Source organism: Hoplias malabaricus, chromosome 12 (assembly GCF_029633855.1).
Source record: "Hoplias malabaricus isolate fHopMal1 chromosome 12, fHopMal1.hap1, whole genome shotgun sequence".
Lineage (NCBI taxonomy): Eukaryota > Metazoa > Chordata > Actinopteri > Characiformes > Erythrinidae > Hoplias > Hoplias malabaricus.
This window is the reverse complement of record NC_089811.1, coordinates 2,911,270-2,928,083: the sequence shown is the minus strand read 5'-3', so window position 1 is coordinate 2,928,083 and position 16,814 is coordinate 2,911,270. Positions and strand designations below refer to the sequence as shown.

At 39.1% G+C, this 16,814-nt stretch overlaps 2 protein-coding genes across 6 annotated transcripts in view; one reads left to right on the top strand and one right to left on the bottom strand.

Moving 5' to 3' along the window:
- Nucleotides 1-2,560, top strand: part of col5a2a (collagen, type V, alpha 2a) — a 47,453-nt gene extending 44,893 nt beyond the window's left edge. The window contains exon 54 of the mRNA XM_066686507.1: nt 493-2,560. Within this exon, the coding sequence (XP_066542604.1) occupies nt 493-639 (147 nt within the window). The 3' untranslated portion in view covers nt 640-2,560. The remainder of the gene's footprint in view (nt 1-492) is intronic.
- Nucleotides 2,561-3,422: 862 nt separating this feature from the next.
- gulp1a (GULP PTB domain containing engulfment adaptor 1a) overlaps nt 3,423-16,814 on the bottom strand; it is a 135,319-nt gene continuing 121,927 nt past the window's right edge. For 3 of the 5 annotated variants that reach the window (XM_066686401.1, XM_066686402.1, XM_066686403.1), the window contains 8 exons: nt 15,999-16,097; nt 15,203-15,340; nt 13,964-14,080; nt 13,250-13,336; nt 12,919-13,143; nt 11,399-11,528; nt 8,323-8,417; nt 3,423-4,923 (listed from right to left, as the gene is read on the bottom strand). In XM_066686401.1, coding sequence (XP_066542498.1) covers nt 4,852-4,923; nt 8,323-8,417; nt 11,399-11,528; nt 12,919-13,143; nt 13,250-13,336; nt 13,964-14,080; nt 15,203-15,340; nt 15,999-16,097 — 963 coding nt within the window. In that variant the 3' untranslated portion in view covers nt 3,423-4,851. Of the gene's footprint in view, nt 4,924-8,285; nt 8,418-11,398; nt 11,529-12,918; nt 13,144-13,249; nt 13,337-13,963; nt 14,081-15,202; nt 15,341-15,998; nt 16,098-16,814 lie in introns of all 5 variants that reach the window. The other 2 variants (XM_066686404.1, XM_066686405.1) reach the window with 2 other exon arrangements.

The following is a 16,814-nucleotide window of genomic DNA, read 5'->3' as shown; positions in this document are numbered from 1 at the left end:
GCTGGATTGTCCCAAGCTGCACATACAACTGACCTATAATTGGACACACTTGTTCAGTTTTGTACACACAGCTTGTATAATCTCTATAAAGGAGTGGAATGAAATGCTTTTCTTGGGACACATTGCTCAATCAGCAGGAACCTCCCAGCATGGCTGCGGAAATGCTATTTCGTTGGAAAACTAGCAATCCCACATCTGTACCAGACCCCACTAATGTTCTTATGGCTGAATGCCATCAAATGCTGAGAGAGAGGTTAAAATGACTTGTATAAAACAACATCCTTGTTATGCTCATCTGCAGTCCCTCATGGAGCCAAAGCCTTCAGATTGAGAACTGCTGCATTATTGACATTGCTTAAGAGTGTAGAATATTCCTAATTGATTAATTTTGGAAGAATATTCAGTGTCAGGTGTCAGAAACTTCCTTTTTTGTTATTCACACTTAAATGGGCTTATATATAACGTGATATCTGTCTTTTTCTCCCTTCACAGCAAGCGAATGGAAACTGGGGTAAGACCGTATTTGAATACAGGACACAGAAAACGGCCAGGTTACCCATTGTGGACATTGCCCCTGTGGACGTTGGTGGTCCTAATCAGGAGTTTGGCATCGACATTGGGCCAGTTTGCTTCTTGTAAAGCAGACGGCAGAGATGCATAGAAGAGAATCCTGAGACTCTTGAACTGCTGACTTGCTCAGCCTTGTACATAAAGTACAGCGGACTGTTCCGGCCCTGTAGCAGGATATTTATTGTGCCTTTCAAGACATTGCAGCAGATGGTCCCCTATTAACTGAAATATCAATAATAAAAGACATAGAATCTCTGACTATATGATACACAAAGATACACGGATAGATTAGAAATTCAAGGTCTATCAACTGCTGTCCTATATCATGATGTCCATTCCACCCGTTTGACAGAAAATGAGTTCGAAAGGCTACTGTAACAACACTAGACCCATTTAAGAATTGTATGAATTTACATATTTTTCTATCGTGCTTTTGTATTTGTTTTCAAAACCAAAACACATGGTGCTACGGAGGAAACGTGTTCTGGCGTGAGTAGTTTTTGCGGAAAGAAAACGGTGTTCTTAAGAAAAATATCTATTCTGTTAAATTTGCCTTGTATGATGTTTTGAATGAAACTGACCATTAAAACTGAATACATTGATTCATTAGCGAAAGCTACCTCGTCTCTATAAACTGCGGGAAGTCAGTGATGTCAAACTTCTCTCAGCTACAGGTACAGAGCAGGGTACAGGAATTAAAATAAAATCCAACACTGACCACCACACAAACTCAGCGTCTCATTTTAATCACGTACATGAAATTTAATGCATGGTACTTATTATTCTTTCATGGGTTATTTTTCTAAAGCCAGCTTTTGTAGATAAATATGGACTTGGTTTCAGACCACAAGAGAATGTACTGCAGGTCCACAACCAAAAAAAGCATATGCATAATATCTTGGGCATGCCTTCTAGAGAAAGTCATACAGCTGGAATTACCCATAACTCTACTTTCTGAAGCATGTTACATTTTACTAGCCGAGCATTTTCCTTTTTTTATTTTAAACCTAGACTTTGCCTGATGCGAAAAAAAATTGGCTGGAAAGATATTTTCATGTATTTTTGCTTTGCAAAATTAAAACATATACCTGGTGATTCCTGTTTCCCCATTTTATTCTCAGTGAAGGATATTCTGGAGGTTGCTTCAGTTGCGCGTATTTGTTGAATGCATGAAATATTGCAAGCAAAATATCGTAATTGATGTACGTTCACATGACTAGAGCATGTGGTACCTATTACCACTGTTCGAATGTAAAACACTTAAAATTAAAGATGTTGGCTAAAAGTGCAAAACCGTAGTTTTAAAAAAAATCAGCAATGGAAAGGTTTACCTACTTTTGAATGTGTTTCTAAATGTTTCTTAATAAGGAACTTAGTGTTGTAACATCTGAATTGTTCAAATGTCATTTTGTGAATATTATTTTAACTTGTGGTTTTTAAAATGTGGCTTGTACATTCAGAATAATCTACTGCTGGGGGGAAAAGGCTATGAAAAGCTTTGAAGAGAAATAAATTACACATTTTATAAACATGGATGACTACAGCTTACCCTTGCTGGGGGTCTCCAGGATGCTTCGGCTACATCTCGAATGGAAGCTTTTCATCCAGCAATCAAAAGAGGATGAGTTCACCCAGGAGCTACAGTTCAATATCATCAGGAGAAAATTTCTAGGAGAGTATCTAAACAAGCTAGAAGAACTTTTGTAAAATGAAGAAAGAAAAAAAGGCAAAGGTGGTGTCTCCAAAGTAGAAGTCATGACTAAACGAAGATCACTTCGTTTACAAATAAGTTAATTCTGGCCATTTATATTTGTTTCATTAATTAATTTTACAAATTACATACATATGTTTCCTTGATTGTTAGTTATCTTACACATTACTAGCACGTGATAAAAGATCGTATAATCTTATAAAAACACAAGCTCAGGAAAATTGGTTTGAAACATTCGTTCAGTTGTATGAATTGTTTTTGTCCTACATTGTAATAAACCACTGAACCCCTAAACAATATCTGGAAAAAGATGTGCTTTTTCACACTACATGCTATTAAAACATCATATATTCGCTGGTCATCTATTACACGTCTGGAAAAATGGTCCCTAGTTTTTTTAAAAATTGGCTGATACAACTCTATAACTTTGTCTTCATTCAATATGTGAATGATGGATTCTGTGAATTCAGAGTTAGTCCCCATCTACATCTCCACTCACCTCTACACAACTCACCTGCAGCTTGAAGGCCCCACCTACAAGTTGAATTGATCGACTGAGTAAGTTGATGACGTAAGAAATCCTGGCTCTATGTATCCTCATTTGAGACTCTCTCTGGAAATCTGTAGTTACAAAGCAGCTGTAGTTTCTCAGCCATTGCCTTGACTGCTTTTTTCACTAATGGTTCATCTTGTAGCATATGAACAACACAACACAACACACACATGCGAAGAATATAAAATTGGAGAAAGTCTTTAAAAATACACGTTGTTAAAATAAAACAGTACAAAACTTTGTTACATTCACTTATACTGGGAAGTGGGGAGAAAATAGTAATAAAACTCCAAATTTATCATGTTGCCATTTTGTTTTCTCATTAGCAAACTTAATGGAGCTTATTTTAGCCTGACATTGCTTCTTCTCAATTTGTTCTGCATTGGTAGTTGGGGAAGGGTGGAGTTTGGAAATGGGACGTTTAATATTTGCATAATCCTTCACGTGCATATAACTTTGCATTCCTAAAGAGCATTAAGGTTGAGGGATGCTCTAGTGTCATTTACGTAGTATTTTAATGGTGATTAAATTATGACTTTAGTGGAAATTAAATCAATGACACTGACAAGGAGAACTCATAGTACTGTTTTTAATGACTACAACAGCAAAGGCTAAAATACTGCATACCAAGTAAAATACCAAGTAAATACATATGGACAGAGATTTCCTTTTTTCCTCCAAAGTGCTTCCTGGTGCAATATACTAAAAAATAGAAATGAAAATGCAATAGAAGTACACATTATTAGGCAAATAATCCAGCTATGTAGTTATAAAACCATCAAAAATATCGATGTCCAGTTAAGAAAATATTACAATGGATCCATTGCAGTAAACAAGAAAAAGTGATCCTCATGATCTACTTTAGTAAAAGAAGTGTGAGTCTGAGATTCCAGGATCATTTTTGTTAATGCATTACTTTCTTTGTTTTCTGTTTTTTTTCTTTTTAATCTAAGGTACAAATAATTGTGTTACACTGCATGCTGTGTAAATGTGGATGCTTGGTGTAATGAAGAAATAAATTGAGCTTGATAACATTTTCTATGAATTCTGTATTCATAATAAACTGTGTTATATGACTAGCGTAAAAACTTGCAATGCAAAAGCATATATCATTGCTGGAAGGTTGGTAGAATTACTTGAATGACACCTAAAGTATAAAGCCAGATATTATGAAGTCAGGTTCCAACGTTGATTATAACACTTTCTGATAAGAACACTGCAAACATAATGTGCTACAAGATTGTGGTCTACACTGCCCTTCGGAACACAGCTTGAATCGTCCTGATTTCTGAGGGAGAAAGGCATTGAGTTGTGTCTAAATCAATCGTTTGTATCAAACGCCACCTGCTTTCTGTTCTGATATCTCCACAGTTGAAACTATTCTGGCCACTGAACATTAGCATGTCAGTATCTTGTCAACTTTGTGTGGCTGTATTTGAGGTGTTTCTCCAACCAGATTTGTTTATAGGTATTTTCATGTCAGATACTGTTATCTAAAGGTTACTGACTCAAGAAAGCACATGTAGAAACGAATTCAGGTTCCTAAATTCTGTTTCAGACACAAACGCTGTATTACTTTAAGAAACAAGATGTTAGAGTCGGGTGTATGAAAGTGTAAGCACTTAACAGCAGTTATGGGATATATTAAAAGGCATTGTGTATGGCATATAATTGCCTTAATAAAATGTTATGAATACAGGATTCATAGGAAGTGTTGCTGAGAGATACATGAGAGTTCTGTCAAAGTGATTTCTGATCTTCACCACAGAGCTTACCATTGGTAAAACTATCTACATCCTTCAGTGCCTCAAAACTACACCACTTCATTACAGTTCTTACAAAAATAGTGATCTAGCATTCTCATTTGAATATACCCCTTTTCTTGTGTAAACCAAATCCAAATGCAAATACATAGAAATCTCAAGATGAGAACATTGACATCTTGACTGTAGACCCAAGTTTGGTACTTTAATACAAATGGGCGAACAGTTGTGTAAGAAAACTGGTCTTCTTGGCATCAGCAGCGACCCTCGAGCGGATCAAGGGAGAACACAGTGCCCTCTACTGTTAGTCCCATTTTGAACCCCTCCTGAAAAACACAAAACAATGAGCTCAAATATCACAATGTTTTCACAGTAAAAGTACCTTCTACCTTCAAATACACAGTCAAAGTCAATGGGAGTGTTGTAGTGCTTGAGTCTAGTCTTTATCTTGAGACTGAAAATTACCAGTCTCTGACCCAGCATCAATTTAACTCCTTCTTGGGGTATCTTTACTTCTTCAGAGGAGTCGAGTTCCTCAAGCGGACGTGTTTGAAAACTGTATCTGCCCTCAATAAACAGTAGGAGCAGGGTTTATTTTTAATAGTTCAATGTTAACCTTGTGCATTTTCAACCAAATGCTCAGCTGTGTTTTTAGTGATTTTAGTAATGTACAATAATAAAATATATATTTAGACTGTGTATTATTGAATGTATTATTTTGTTCAAACAATACTATTAACCATTATTTATTAGTATCATTCAAATATAATACATTTACAATAAACTAAAAATAATTTTCAATACATTCCACACATTTTGTTCAATGTTTATTTTCTGAAACACTGTTGAGCAGGCTCAGTAACGACAGGGTCTCAATCTAAACTCTGACAAAAAGTAATCACAAAAACCAGAAACACCAAAACACATGAAACTTCAATAACAAAGATAAAGTAAACCCCAAACTAAATAAACAGTTAAAAAAAAAGGCCACATCTTCGGCAGCTTCAGTTTGACCACAGATTTCATTAAATACTGAGGATCAAATACACTTCAGACAATAAACAACTCAACTATCACGCTGAATTAATCACAGAATTTAATTACAAGCATAAACGCAAAATAATATTTTGGCTGTTAAAACAAAACTCTCAATCAAACTTTTTTCTGATTTTTGTTTTTCTACAACATATGAACACAGGACATGTCTTTCATTTTTCACAAAGGACACTGAACGATGTGAGAATGGAGGGATACACACCATCTCTGCCGCTGTCAGTTGCAGAAGGGAAGAGAGAAAGAGCTGGTTAGTTGGGAAACAAAGTTAGTGTCTATAAAAGCATAAAAGCAGCTCTGCGTGCTGATATTCCTTTGTGCAACTACATCATGTGGGTATTATTAAAATCTCTGTTCACACTGTGTTCGGAAATGTTCAAGGCCTGCTTTAGTTGCTTGTTTCTTTTTTTTTTTTTCATGAAGCAGAGCTCAGCTGTGTTTGTTGTTTTTGTGTGCAGTATGAAACATCAGCCATGGATATTGAGGAAGCAACCCTCCCAATATCACATCTCTTCTGGGGAGTCCTGTCCATGAAGTATGCAGAGCAATCGCTGGACTACACTCTGTAATTGCGAAAATACACAGTGCGCTTAATTGGTCAGTGGAGCTATTAAAATTAACAAAGGGTGTAAAAACAAAGGTGATTTTAATGTTTTGGCTGATTGGTGTAGAGTTTAATGATTAGAGGCCTTTATTGTTTTGACTAGAACTGTTTTTTTATTAAATGGAGCGTTCTTCAGTTCAAATGAACACATCTGAACAGTCAGGACACAAATTGATGTGTTAAATTTCACATTTGTATAGTGCAGACACGTCTGGTATCAGTGCCACAAACGTGAACATTGTGATAACAGTTATAAAAAAACAATGTACTGTTCGGTCACTTCCACAGACTTCGTGTGCTCTTACACTTAATGGTCCTTAAGTAAAGCAAAATCAGCAAAGTGTAAGTTGTTAAGGTGGTTCTGAACATCTGTTCAGGAGAACACCTGAGCTGTGTTCGTGTCCCTCAGTGGGACACACACAGATGGAACAACACTGCTGGGAACATGCACTAATTACACAGGGACTGGGGGGCATACTTCTCCTTATTGTGCTCACTGAGTGAGATTGTGTTGCTGCTTTGTGATTGGTCTAACAACATCTTTGGAGTTTTAGATTTTTATTGTAGACCAAACTGATCCAAGAAGAGATGAGTAGAAAAGATGAGATGAGGACTCAATATCTACGTAGTGTTGGATCTGACACTCAATTAACATCACAGTGCTCAATAAAGCAGTTACCAGTGTCTGATCATGTGAGTGGTCAGCGAGTGGTGGTTATATGCTGAAGAAAAGTCAAGGCCAAATCCCATACCCTCCGTAGGGCACAGTGTCGGTCATTAAATGAAGGTTTTTGCACTTGCATAAGGCTCATGTTTCCCTGTCTGGTGCACTGTCTGGATGCAGTATTATTAGTTTTGTTATCTGTGATGTGCAGAATGCTATCTGTGCTATTAGTGACACAGCTCACGCTCCTCTACTGACTGACACAGATAAACACAGCTCTGTTTAAAGACAAAAGGATTGGTCAGGGATCCATACTTATTCTCAATACTTTTTCTTGAGTATGATTTTGACTTCTCTACACACCCTTGTCATTGTGTTCTTTGGCTCAGAGTGTGGCTCAGTGTAGCAGGGTGTTTGGTAAAACTTCCTGTGAACTCTGTTTTCATACGGCATTATGAATGCAACTGTAAGGTATTAAATGGCATACAAAAAATATTGTAATACCTGGCATAAGCCTGTATTACTACACCTAAAATTACATGCATATTAGATCACAAAGCAAGACCATACATCATGTTTCATTACGCATTAAAACCTGTGCACAGGGGTTTAGTTTCCTGTGTTGTTCTACAATTACAGACTGCAGTCTGTCTGTGGCTCTGAATACTTTGTTAGCTGTCTTTCATGGTTAGGACGCCCACAGAGAAGGTATGATTTGGGTGGTGCAGTGACACTGGCTTGTTGGTGGTGTGTTAGTGTGTGTTGTGCTGATGTAGAGTGGATCAGACACAGCAGTGCTGCTAGACATTTTAAAGCCCTTAGTGTCACTGCTGGACTGAGAATAGTCCACCAAACAAACACATCCAGCCGACAGCGTCCTGTGTCACTGATGAAGGACTAGAGGACGAGCGACACACACTGTGCAGCGACAGATGAGCTACTGTCTCTGACTTTACATCTACAAGGTGGACCAACGAGGGAGGAGTGTCTCACAGAGTGGACAGAGAGTGGACACAGGGTTTAAAAACTCCAGCAGCACTGCTGTGACTGATCCACACGCACCAGTACAACACATCGCTGAAGAACAGGGTGAACAAGGGCTAAGTATTCAGAGAAAAAGACAGACTACAGAGTGCTCCTGTGTAGTCAGTGGAGCTGAGAGAATGGACAGTGAGTGTAGAAAGAAGGATGAGGTCATGGTGTTATGACCGGACAGTGAAATAATGCATTTCTAAAGAACCGTGAACACAGAATTCATTGGAAGTGTTACCGGGTTCATTTCTGTGAGTGATGTGAGTGGGAAAAGAAAAGGTGAGGGTCAGTGCTGAGGTGGTTGTATACACTGTCAGCTCCACAGCTGGACTTACAGAGGTCTATTTCTTAATAACACAGTCATGCGGTCACCTGCATCTCGTCCAGTCGAGACTGAATATCCGGAGGGAACTCAGCCGCTCCACAGATGAATGGGTCAAATGGCTCTGCACCAAAAAGATCTTTCCCTGCAGGACACACCAGCAAAATAAAACCATTACACCCCATTAGAGAGGAATGGAGGACACCAGCACTGCCCAACTGTCTTTTTTTACAGAAACGAATAATACGTTGTTAAAAAAAAATTAAATTATAAATAATTAAGTACAATATAAGTATAATATTAATGCTAATGTTTTTTTCTCTCTTTCCCAAACTTTGGTTCATTATATACCGTAAGTAAAACATCAGATGTAATTATTACTGAAAAAAAATGGTTACATTATTAAAATAATATAATATTAATAATAAAATGATTCTAAATGTTATTAACCAAAGTGGTATATTGTTAATTGCTTAAAATATCAATTGAAGGCACTTTTAATAAATGGATATAAACATTAACCTAATATTCATTATTTTAATTTCATAAATAATTATAAAACATTTGCATTATATATATATATATATATATATATATATATATATATATATATATATATAATGCAAATCTCCTATCCTTGGGCCCAGCCCATGAGTACACACTCTACCCACTGTATCACTAGCTCTTCACAGGGGTCATCAGGTAGGCACCTCCTTTCATTGGTGTTTTGCTAAATTATGGCCGCAACACCCCCAGAAGGCTCAACAGTGAAGTCTGGCATCCCAGACCCCAATCCCCCACCCTCCTAGCCAGCTTTACAGTCCAACCTTACTTACCTTGCACCATCAACAACCGTAAATCCACATTGGCCTCCCTGGTGACTAAAGCTGTACCTAGCCCCATTGGCACCGTTAATGCATGCTCAGTGCCACCAGTTCCATGTGAAATTTATGTGCTATATCACCAACAATCACAATAGCATCTCTACAGTGCATTTCCCAAAATAATCTGTGCTCTCTTTAGCCACAACCACTGACTACACCATTAGATGTTTCTGATAACTCCTTCACAGCTGCATGGGATGTGGCCGACTTGGCTACAAATCCTCTAAAGCCTACTTCCACCGGCATTACATGTGCCTGCCACCCACGTTCCCTCACCTCAGCTTGTTTCTTTCAAATGCTTCATTTACTGCATCCTCAAATGGAACTGCTAACTCCATAAAATAAACTATCCATTTACTTTCAGAGTAAAGCACCATGTCTGGCCTCAGTGTAGTTAACATAATGCACTCTGGGACCTGCAGCCTTCTTCCTACGTCCGCCAGCAATTTTCTTGTGCTTCACCCCTTCTACAAATATATGTAGCTTACACACAAACTATTTTATTACAGGTTTATCTGCTATATATATAAATAACATACATTAATTCCAGGAACGAGTGTAAATACCAATGTTTGTAGATTAAATAATATCTATTTTAAAGATAAAAAAGTAAACAAAAAATATGTAAATAGCTTTATTTTACTCTTCACAAAGAGGCTTTTCACTTAGAGATTAATGAAGAAGTAATGGAACATAATGGAAGCTACATAATGAATGAAGCCCAACACTGAGATTATTTAATCTGTAGATTAGTGGCTGCAGTTTTAATCAGTGAGGAATAATGGAATACATTTTAAAATAACCTTCTATGTTCTTATCATGAATATTGATAGAGGTCTAGCTGTGAGAAAACCATTCCCCAGGATGACTTTGAGTTTGCCCTCACTTTAATGGACACTGAATGTTTCCTTCAAATACGATTTAAACAGCAGGACAAGGAGATGGAGAAGGAGTTCTCATAAAAGCAATGACCAGAGGGAGAGCAATTACACTGTATTTCATCACACACCGCAGACACGGAGTAATCATTTGTTCACCTGCCCCATAAACAACTAAAACTAAATTAACAGGGTTGAAACTTCACTTTGTACATTGTATTTTCAAAATGGTAACTTTACAAGGGAGAGCACAAAATGCTCTTTGCTTTTAATGTAATGAGACTTTATGAACATAAATTATTTTGGGGTCTGGAAGCATGCAGGCAAATATTTGCAGTAACATGAAGAGGAATACATATGGTCATACGTAATATATACAGTGATGTAGCGATTTATAGCTCAGGCTAGCAACCTGCGCTCTCTGCTGCTGTGTCCATGGTGGTCCATTTCCAGCTACCTGCTAAAACTGCTGCTATTTTCAGCGACTGTCGATCTTGTTATCCATTGTAGCCCTGCAGCTTGGTGTTGCTCAAATAATGCACATTTTGTTTGTACATTATTTTTTGCCTGTGTTTAAATGTTGTAAAATTACTGTGCTGCAGTTTAAATGCCCTACGTGGGCCCTATCATCAGGAGATTGCCAGTTCAATCCCTGGTGATGCCACAGTCATCTGGGGCCAGGGTCCTAGCAGAGCACAATTGGTTTTGTTCTCTGTGTGGATTGAAAGACCCCATTTTCTCTCCTCATCACACAGCACGGCGCTGGCCAATACGGCCATCTGTCAGCTGATGTGACAGACCTGGAGTCAGAGCTCTTCTCCGGTGTGCTGGGCTGTCTGGTAATGTTGAATTACCAACAGTGCTACGTGGTTGATATCACGTCTCAAGATGCATTTGCTTGTGCTCGCTCTCCCAGTGTTGGTGGCATGGTGTTAGTATTCCGCTAATGGCTAAGAAGAAGGAATTGGAGACTACTAATGATGGGGTGAAAATTCTGCAAATGCAGGGGTATAATTATTAATATTTAAGGTTTGAGGATTTTTTTTGCGATTTTACTTTCCACTATTGAAGCAAGCCAAAGAGCTACTAGCAGCCAGAAATTTTATTACTCTCAAAGTCTGTGAGATGTATTTGCCTGATGCATGGCAGGTTATGTACTGAACAAACTGATGAGGATGATGGGTGCCATACTACACTACAACATAAGGCAGAGCATGAATAAGCCTATGGCTTGGTAGTTTTAGGCCAGAATGTCTGTTGAAGTGTCAATAATCCTTAAGAGTGACAGGTGCAGAGCAGAGCGTGTAAATACAGAATGTCATGTCCAGTGCAGTGTGAAATGTGCCGAGGAGGATGAAACTCACTGATTTCTGCAGGTCTGGCCGGGGGTGGAGGGGGTGAAGTGTTGCTGGCTGGAAGAGGCACCAGAGGAGCCACAGGAGAGAAGGGAACCATGTCAAAAATATCTGTGGGAGCCTTGGAGTTTCCTCCGCCCTGCAGAGAAGAAACGTCAGGGATTTTTCTTACAAACAGACTTTTGAGAGCCACTATCACAGCTTATTTCACCAGCTAAATCACACATACAGGGCATGTACTATTTCTGTAGCGATTAAAAAAGTAGGAACGGCTGTATTTGGATGGAGTTGATCACTCTAGAGCTTTTTGTTTGTTTTTTTTGGGGGGGGGGCATCTGTACAGAGTATGAACTGACTGTCATTTCTTCAAATTTAACACTGTAAAATTAACACTGCAAACACTGAAGCAGGAGAGTTCTGGGACTGCTCCACTGAAGGGATGTTGGAGGGGGTGAGGTTTAATACACGTCAGCTCACCATGACACCACTGTGTTCCAATAATATTCTTCTCTCTCTCCAGCCTAAAGTCAGCTAATCAGGAATGATTGGGGTTGGTGATTCACTGTGCATTCAGAGCCTGCACATGTAACTCACTAGCAACAAAACCTGTCTCTCCAAGAGCCCTTGGAGACTTGTAGATCAGTCATTGGTTAGAAAATCAGAACGGTTAGAGATTTTGTACCAAGGAACAAAAGTGTTACGGTCTGACCTGTTGGATTTTATTATCCCGAACTGGACAGTGCACTTCCTGCAATGTGAATACTGAGCATGTGCACATCCTGATGATGCTAAAACTATATATTGTGCAGCATGACATAATCCATCCATCCATTATCTGTAACCGCTTATCCAATTTTAGGGTCGCGGGGGGTCCAGAGCCTACCTGGAATCATCGGGCACAAGGCGGGAATACACCCTGGAGGGGACGCCCACACACATTCACTCACACACTGCATGACATAATATTTAAGAATTAAATTGGGTAAAGTGTTGGTAGTTTAATCCAAGTTTACCTCAACTTAAACAAATTTAAAAAACCCTACAGTGTTGTAGGTATTAACTGGATACATCTGAGGCACAAAGGTAATGTTTAACTATTTAAAAAGAGGTCAATCCCAATGTATTGTAACTAAATTAAACTGAAATAACAAACAAGGTGTAACTATTTTATCAGAAAAGGACTGACCTGCTTCCTGGGCACCTTCACACCAAATTAGAGAATATATCTGACTGGCTGTGTGTGTGTGTGTGTCTTGTGTGCTGTATTTAATCAAACATAAATAAATAAAACATATTTGACTTTAAGCAAGGTGTTATATTAAATTCATATATTCAATTTTGATACGTTTTCCATAAAATAATCATTTAACGCAATTTGCATGTAATGCAAAGCCCCATGTTCCCAAAACCTTCACTGTAAACCAACCAAAACCTACAAAGAAAATAGTTGCAAACTACAAAGTAATAAGAAACCAGGCAAACAGAGATTAATATTTAGAGAGAGACAGAGAGAGAACTAGGAGTTTTACTTGAGGCCGAGGGACACCGGCTCCAGTGAGGGGCTTTGGTGGGGCAGGTTTGTTGGGGGGTGGGGTCAGGACTCCAGCCGAAACACTGGAATCTGGAGAACTCATTGGCGTTAGTGTGACAGAGGAGATTTCTAAGCAAGAGAAAGATGTGAGGTTGTGGCACCAGAAGAGAGAAGAAGGTCTCTGCAGCATAAAGTCCTGGTTAGTAGAGTTAATGTGAAGCAACTGGAGGAAAGAAGAGAAGAGAGATAGAAAGATTAAATACAGCAGGAGCGTGTTTACTTCTGGAGGGAACATAGGCTCAGAGACTGGAGCTCCATACGGTTCTTACTGGTGGAACTTGAGCAATCAGCAGCTGGGACTCCAGAGCTTGCAGCTGCTTTTTCAATTCTGTATTTTCAGATTCCAGCTCTTGAATCTGTGTGGACGAATGAAAGGTACACATTTATGTTTACGACATTTGGTAGACACTGTTATCCAGAGCAAAATACGATTCTTACTAAGCAAATTTAGTGTTAGGAGTCTTACACAAGGACTTTTATTGGTGTAGTGTTGTGTGGTTACCCAAACAGGGGGCTGAACCCTGTAGCAGTAGTCACCCACTATGTTACACCAGCCACTAAAGACCCTCAAACAAAACAGCTTCCAACAAAGCAATTTAAATCATGTAAAAAATAGATGTGGACACTGTGTGACGAATGAACATGGTCGAATTTGAATTATGACTGAGAACAAGCAAAAAGCTTACAATACAGTGAACTTGTTTAAGACAGAGTTGTCCATGTCCATAAATGTCCATAAATGGAGGTGGTTTGGATACAAATGATCAGATGTGAAATCTGTTTGGTGTGTTCTCTCCGTGTGTGAGTGTGTGTCGCCCTGCGAAAGACTGGCGCCCCCTCCAGGGTGTGTTCCCACCTCGCAACCCTGAAGCGGATAAGCCGTTATAGACATTGAACAAAAGAATGAATGAACACCCCCATGATCCATGCCCATCTTCACCCCATGAGGGCCCCACTAATTTGTGCTAGCAACGCACACTTACCCGCTTCTGCAGGCTTCCTATCTGTTTCCGTGTCTCTACGTCTTTTCCTCCCGACTCCAAAAACTTTTTGTACGCCAGGTCAAATGCCTGGCCAATGGTCAGAGTGATCTCCTCTGCCTAAAAGGGCCAAGAAGTATTGTTGTATCAGTGCTGCATTTCTGGAAAGGTGTAGTTAGTTACAGTTGTTACTGTAATTGAATTAATTTCTGTATACGTAATTACTTACTAACTTTTACATTTCACTTCTTTCAGTTCTCTTTTTAATGAGCACCTAGCTCTATTATTTTAGTGTCACCGTGACACAGTTTGGGAGAACTCTCCATGTTCTGTTTTTGTACACATTATCACTGTGATGAAAACTAAGCCGTAGGACTATAAAACACAATGGCCCTATTCTGACTGACCCATTTATGGTAGCCTTAGCAGGCCTTCCAATCAAACACTAGTATGCAACATTTTGTGTTTGTACTCTGTGTTAAAGAAAACAACAGAATTAAATTGTTTGCTAACAGTTTTATATGGAACTACACAGCCATTGCATTCATTCAGTGTGATTCAGGGGAGGATCCTGACCCACCATGGCCCTGAACTGGGTAAGAGGTTACAGACAATGAATGTGATTGAAGCTGTAGAACAGCTTTAATTTTTTTTTTTTTTAATTTTCAAAACTGGACTGAAAGTACGAGCAGCTTTAACCCATTTGCCATTTCACAAACACAACACAGCTTTTCCAAATTGCTGATGGAGTGACAATTTCAGTTAATGTTTCTAGGGAAAACAGCATTTCCCTTTATTTGTGTCTCCCAGAAACATGGCTTATTTTGTCATTACAATTTGTATTGTGAGATTTCTGACATGTGCATATACAAATTGTATTTTTGCAGTGTACTGGGTTCTCTCAGCCACCGTCATTTTGGCTGCCTTTGTCTGCTACACTCTGCAGTTGTCCATGAATAATTTCTCACAAGGTAAACATTAACAAGCCCATAAAAAATCCAGTAATTATACTCGCGTTATTGAATTTGAAAAGTGAATTGGTTTCATTAATCATTACCTGCAAACACCGTGGAAGTACAGTATAAGGGTTCATTTGTAACACACTACTTCCAACTCTGTTTACTGTTCATCACCTACTAAACTTTAAATGTGTTTGGAATGAAATGGAAATATTACAGACAACTGTTTATGGGACCAGCAGTGGGCTAAGAGACTGTGGTCATTATTATGGATTTTTCTTACACATTTTTCACTGTCGAACACATAGCAGAGATGTTTGTTGGATTCGGAGTCTTTGCAGATGAAGGTGAATATCCTCTTGTCTGTTTTATCGTCTGCACAGAAGGATATCCGGTGTAACTGACAATTGTGCTGCACTTCCTATGAAGAGAAGGAAAAGCTACTTCGATAACATGGAAAATCAACAAAAAGTGTCACATTGAAAAGAGGAATACCATGTGTCCACAAGTCTTTACCAAGCCAAAATAGTCGAGGACACTTGCTCACCCACCAATAGGGAATCTGTCCTCCTTTCCTGCAGTGCCTGCTTCTACTCTGCTGGGAAGGCTTTAGAGCAGATTTCTGTGAAGATTTTATGGATTGCAGCCACAAGGGCTTTGATAAGCTCTCCTGCAGATGTTGGATGTTTAACTCTGAATCCCAAACGCCAATCCAGCTCATCCCAAAGTGTCGGATGGAGGTCCATCACTCTACACACGATCAGTTCCACTGCTACACAGCTCAGCGATGGGGGGGTTATACATCCCTAAGTGACACTTGACATCTAGTCGAAAGCCTTTCCAAAAGAGTAGGAGCTGTTTCTGCAGCAAAGAGGAACACATTCTCTCCAAATACCCTACATTTCAGAATAAACATTAGATAAGTGTGTGTCTACTGCTGCACATGGTAATAAACTAATAAACTAAAGGGGTTTTTTATTGAGAAAGAAGGAAATGATTAGAGAAGGGAGGGAAAGCAGTGATAGGGATCTACACAGGGTTGTCATATTTGTTTTGATTTGTGTGTCATATGCGCAAACCTTCGTCTTAGGATCTAATATCTTCACTCCATAGATAGAGATTTGTAACTCCACTTTTGGAATCTTCTGTCCCTCTGATTTCTTGATGTGTCTTTGAAACTGCAGAAAACAAGACAATGAGATTTGGGCAGTGGATCATACTCAGTGCTGTGGTGACACTGGTGGTGTGTTAGTGTGTGTTGTGCTGGTGTAGAGTGGATCAGACACAGCAGTGCTGCTGGAGTTTTTAAAGCCCTCAGTGTCTGGACTGAGAACAGTCCACCGACCAAAAACATCCAGCCGACAGCGTCCTGTAGGTGGCGTCCTGTGTCCACTGATGAAGGACTAGAGGACGACCAACACAAACTGTGCAGCAACAGATGAGCTACTGTCTCTCACCGACGAGGTAGTGTCTAATAGAGTGGACAATGAGTGGACACTGGGTTTAAAAACTGATCCACTCATACCAGCGTAACACACACTAACACCACCATCACGTCAAACTAAAAACCTTTTTGTGGTGTTATCTTGTCAACACATTCTTATTTGCACATATTTAAAAGCACAGACAGAGTACACACACACACACACACACACACACACACACAATATTTGTACTCTGCCTGTGCTTTGAACATATTACAAATAAATAAATCACAAGATAATCAGACACAGACTGATACAGTAGCTTACTCAGAACAATTGTACACAGCAAACTACTGCAAGAAATAGCACATCTAAAAACTTTAACACATCTGCAATCATTCCGGTCCATTTCTCAAGCATGTTGAGACTGGGCTGAAAAGCCTGAGAGCAGGTGGCACTGCTGGCACATCC